The 5,000-nt window shown below is 36.6% G+C and overlaps 1 protein-coding gene across 3 annotated transcripts in view; it reads right to left on the reverse strand.

The window, feature by feature from the left end:
* LOC144958311 (uncharacterized) overlaps positions 1–5,000 on the reverse strand; it is a 14,506-nt gene that overhangs the window by 7,241 nt on the left and 2,265 nt on the right. For all 3 annotated transcript variants that reach the window (XM_078890199.1, XM_078890201.1, XM_078890200.1), the window contains exons 2-3: positions 4,308–5,000; positions 3,773–3,890 (exon numbers count right to left, since the gene is read on the reverse strand). The exon at positions 4,308–5,000 is cut by the window's right edge and continues 284 nt beyond it. In XM_078890199.1, coding sequence (XP_078746325.1) covers positions 3,773–3,890; positions 4,308–5,000 — 811 coding nt within the window. The remainder of the gene's footprint in view (positions 1–3,772; positions 3,891–4,307) is intronic.

Below are 5,000 nucleotides of genomic sequence, written 5' to 3' on the forward strand. Positions count from 1 at the left end.
GCAGATATAAAAGCACGTGGTGTGTATCAAAATGCACAAACACACACGTATGTAACACACGCATGCTGACGTCATGAAGCATCGCCCGAGCATTATGGCCTACAGCCACAGCGCATGTGATGAGCGTTGACCAATCAGAATCATTCATTTGTAAGGTTGTCAGGGAAAAACCTAGACTTGTTTACAGTTTTTAAAGTTCATTATTGGTTGAACCATGAAATTGTGGAAATAGTCATGCTTTCTCTGAGATAGATAAAGACACGCCCTTTGCTGTGATATCTTACATCTTATTGGTGGAGAAAAAGACTCGGTATTACTAAGCTTTGGAAAGGGTGGCTCTCTGAGAGAAAGTCAACTCTCGTTTTGAATGTGTCACTGATAGTTGCATTTTTAAACTTGAAATTTATATAACTTATCGTCAATGTTTATGTTGAATTATTATGTTTTCATGTAGAAAAATTATTGTAGTTTCTGAAACAACCAAAAACTGAAATTTGATAATTTTGACCATTTCCACTTTAAAACCGGTTTTCTTCGTTTTCCAAATCCCGACTTAATAACGGTTCGAGGCGGAGGGTCACATTTGTGATTTATAAAGGGTTTTAATCTTTCTTTCTCATCGTCTCGGCCAAATGTCTTTGGCTCAATGCTGGTTTAATATGTAGCTATGTACTATTAAAGAAAAAATTGAGCTTTATATAGAGTAATATCCACTAAATGTGCTCAAAGCGCTTTACAAGGGGTCCCTGGTCAACAGCAACATTTAACATAAAGGACGGGATATGCCACCTGTTATGCGATATTACAATTTTTCGGATAAAGACACCGCCGTTAACAGCCGGGTACTCATTTTACACCCGAGTACGGTGAGAGAATATGAGTAAAGAGCCTTTTCCAAGGACTCAACTATGCGCCGAGCACGAGGCTCGAACCCAGGACCTTCCGATCCGAAAACGAGCGTCATACCACTAGACCAAATAGCTGCACATAGTCGTACTATAAAAAAGTCAATTAAAATTTCAAAGTGAAACTAAGCTGTAGATTGTAAAAATGAATAAACACAGTTTTAAAAAAGAACAAAATACAAAACATGGAACATTCCGGGCTCAAAACCCTTCTTCAGTCAACAACAACAACAGTTCCTTTTCCAAGGACTCAACTATGCATTGCTCATAACGGGACTCCAAACCTGGATGATCAGTTCCGAAGGCATGTGTCATACCCCAAGACCACATAGTCGCACGGTCACCACAAGTAGCTTAATGAAACTGGTTCTTTTGAGATATATAGGCCTGTAAATGAGCTCTATAAAAATCGACTGAGACTGAAACTGAACCTCACTGAAACTCTCTATATCGTATCAGAAAAATCCAAAGAATCGAGATAAATGGTAAACAGCAAGCTCACTTGAGCAAAACAATGGCAGAAAACTAATTTACGTGGGAATTAATTAGGCTACTTACAATTGTTTCTTATAATTAGGTACCCACATCTGTGAAGAAACGGTCAACCAGTTTGTTTATAACTTGAGGCAATCAAGATGTGCTTGTAGCAATCATATAACTTTCGATTTGAAGGTGTCTTCATAATGCATTTCCGGCTTTCGCATTAAACTCTTTCATACTTTTAGGTTCTACCAGGTAAATGTGGTCAATTTTGGCTTAGACGAAACAGTGAAATCTATCGCTCGGTGGCTCAGTTAAAATTGGCTACCATTGGGATCACGACGGGTTTGGAAAGTGAAAAGATAATTTCACGAAGGCTGTGTAAAAATACACCGGGGTGTGTTCAGACACGGCAATTCTAAGAAGCGTCGCTTAGCTTTGGCAATATATCCATCGTAAATATAAACGGCCCTTGAGCTATGCGTAGCGCTGTGGAACATTCCTAATTACTTCACGGTCATTCGACTACGATTCATGAATTCTTAATTTCTTCTTCATTTCTTTCTTTCCTTTTAAAAAAAAATTGAATTTGACGAATTGACTGATTTCAGTTAATTGACTGAGAATTTACAGGTCTAGATATATATGTGACCAAATGCATCAAAATGGTATTATGTCGGAATGAAATGGATTACAAAAATGAAGCTCGGGATTTGGAAAACAAAAATGCAATTTCTTATATTGTAATACGTTCAGAATTCTTCTTCGTCTTCCTTTTCCTTCTTCTCCTCCTCCTCCTCCTCCTTCATTCTCCTCAATAAAGCAAAGGGGTCTTGATAGCTCAGTTGGTAGAGCACTCGCTTCATACGAAAAGCAACCGAGATCGATCCCAGGTGCAGTCGAGATTATTTTCTGACCCCCCTATCCACTCAGCAGTGATTGGGTAGCTGGGTATGTTAGATCTGGTGGAAAGTACTTTGCGATAGACTAGGGTTTTATCCAAAGGATAGCAAGCAATTGCTATTGACCGTTTCACGCTATAGAAACAGGGATAAACTCCAGCTCCATGGGCCCAATGGCTCTGAAGGACTACATTAGTTTTCAATAAAGCAAACAACCTCAACCCAAGTCTGATATTTCTGGCTATAAATTCAATTTTCAGCATCTTAATCATCCCGACATAATACCGTTTAGAGGCAAACACAAAAAAAGAGCTTTTATATAGCGCAATATCCACTAAACGTGCTCAATGCGCTTTACAAGGGGTCCCTGACCACAGTAACATTTAACATGTAGGACGGAACATGACGCCTTTTAGGCGATATTACAATTTTTTCAACCTGTTAACGACCTGGTTCTCATTTTACACCCGAGTACGGTGAGAGAATGTGAGTAAAGAGCCTTTTCCAAGGATTCAACTATGTGCTGAGTGTCATACCACTAGACCACATAACTGCACAAGGTAAGAGGTCATAAATGGTCTATTTAATACAACAGATCAAAAAGTCTTATCTCATTGATGACGAAACATACAAAACACTTATCCATGCCACTTGGATTATTGTAACTCTTCTGTACGGCCTACCAAAAAATCGCCGAACAGATTACAGTTGATGCAAAACAAAGCTGCTCGTATAGTTACAAGGACAAAGCCTTGGGACCATATAGCACCGGTCCTTAAGTCACTACACTGGCTTCCAATAGACAAAAGAATAATATACAAAAATCGCAATTTTTGCTTACAATTACCTTCACAATACATCACTTGAATACCTAGAATGCTTATGAGGGAATACAAGCCAACTCGAGCTCTTCGATCCGCCAGCTCTTCACTAATGGAGAAAAAAATCCCAAGAACAACGTTTACTGAGCATTGGTTTCTATACCATCAAACGCCTGAAATGTGAAAGTCTGCGAGTCTTCAAACGAAATCCAAAAACCCTCTGTTTATCGTGATTCTATGTGAAGTTTGAACAAGATGTGAGTGTGACTGTTGTGGTGATTTTTTTTGTAGTTAAATGAATGAACTGGTATGATAACGAAAAACCTCTGAGCACTATCTGTGGATACAAGCGCTATATCAAATATTAATAATAATAATAATAATAATAATAATAATAATAATGATAATTATAATGATAATAATAATAATAATAATAATAATAATAATAATAATAATAATAATAATAATAATAATAATAATAATAATAATAATAATAATAATAATAATAAACAATAACAATAACAATAATAATAATAATAATAATAATAATAATAATAATAATAATAATAATAATAATAATAATAATAATAATAATAATAATAATAATAATAATAATAATAATAATAATAATAACAAGTCATTCTTTTTATACCAAACAACTTACTGTGAGTATTCAAAGATCTATCAGACATTGCTTGTGACCTTGATCTTGAACAACTAGCATTGCCTGACCTTGACCGACTTCTGTTCTGTTTGGAAGACTCGTTCTTCTGTCCAGTTTTCTAGTGGAAAGGGAAGAAAAAGGAAGGGGGGAGACACAGGGAGGAATAATGAGATGTAAATATTTATATTGGTAAAGTGAGAAAGAATAATGTCTGACCGTACAAAATATTACTTAACTTATTGAAAGATCCAAATAATCCATATGGTAATGATAAGGCCTGAGGTTCCTCAGTTGACATAAGGCTAGTTCAATGGAATATTTCTTTTTTCTTTCTGTTTTGTCACACATTGTTTCATACACACGTTTTCAGATTACATTTACAATTATAACAACGACAATAACAATACGGTGAGAGAATGTGAGTAAAGAGCAATTTCCAATGGCTCAACTATGTGCCGAGCGAAGCTCAAACCCAAGAACTTCCGATCCGAAAGACAGTGTCATACCACAAGACCACCTATGTGATATTCCTTACCTTGTCAATTCTAGTCCTGACATCTCCTGCTGCGCCAGTATGGAGATCAATCCGGGAGGACCGTTGCTGATGAGAATTGTACGTAGTTACTGTTGGTTGATTTTGACTTTGAAAAGCTGTTAAATTTCTATACATATTCGGTTGGTAGCCGTACTGACTAAATGAATTGTAGTCGAGCACTGTAGGACGATTCAAGACTGGAGATGTGTTTAGTAGACTCTGGCTATTTGAACTGTACCTGGATAAAGATGTTGAGAGTGCCTGACTATAATTGTCAGAATTGAATCTGAATGAATATCTGGGCCTTGTGAGTTGACTAAATAAGCTATATCTAGTTGAAAATGTTAAAGATGGTACCAAATAATTATATGAACTATATCTTGGGGGTGCGAGTTGTTGGGGATAAACTGAATTGTACCGAAAAGAAGATGTTGGTTGATTATTCTGATGACCTGAATCGTATCTCAATGATGATGTTGAGGGTGATGGATTATCATATAAATTATATCTCGATACAGATGAGGATTGTGGATTATTGTGATTATATGAAGAATGTCTGAGAGAAGCTGAAGGTTGATGACCAAGACTGTATGAATTGTGGTCAGTTTCTGGATATCTTAATCTGACAGTATCTGCCAGGAGATCACGGTCTACAGAATTGGTACCAGGTTGAGCAGAGTTCAACCTGACTGA

Source organism: Berghia stephanieae, chromosome 12 (genome assembly GCF_034508935.2).
Source record: "Berghia stephanieae isolate SIO BIC M18660-M18661 chromosome 12, UCSD_Bste_1.3, whole genome shotgun sequence".
Lineage (NCBI taxonomy): Eukaryota > Metazoa > Mollusca > Gastropoda > Nudibranchia > Aeolidiidae > Berghia > Berghia stephanieae.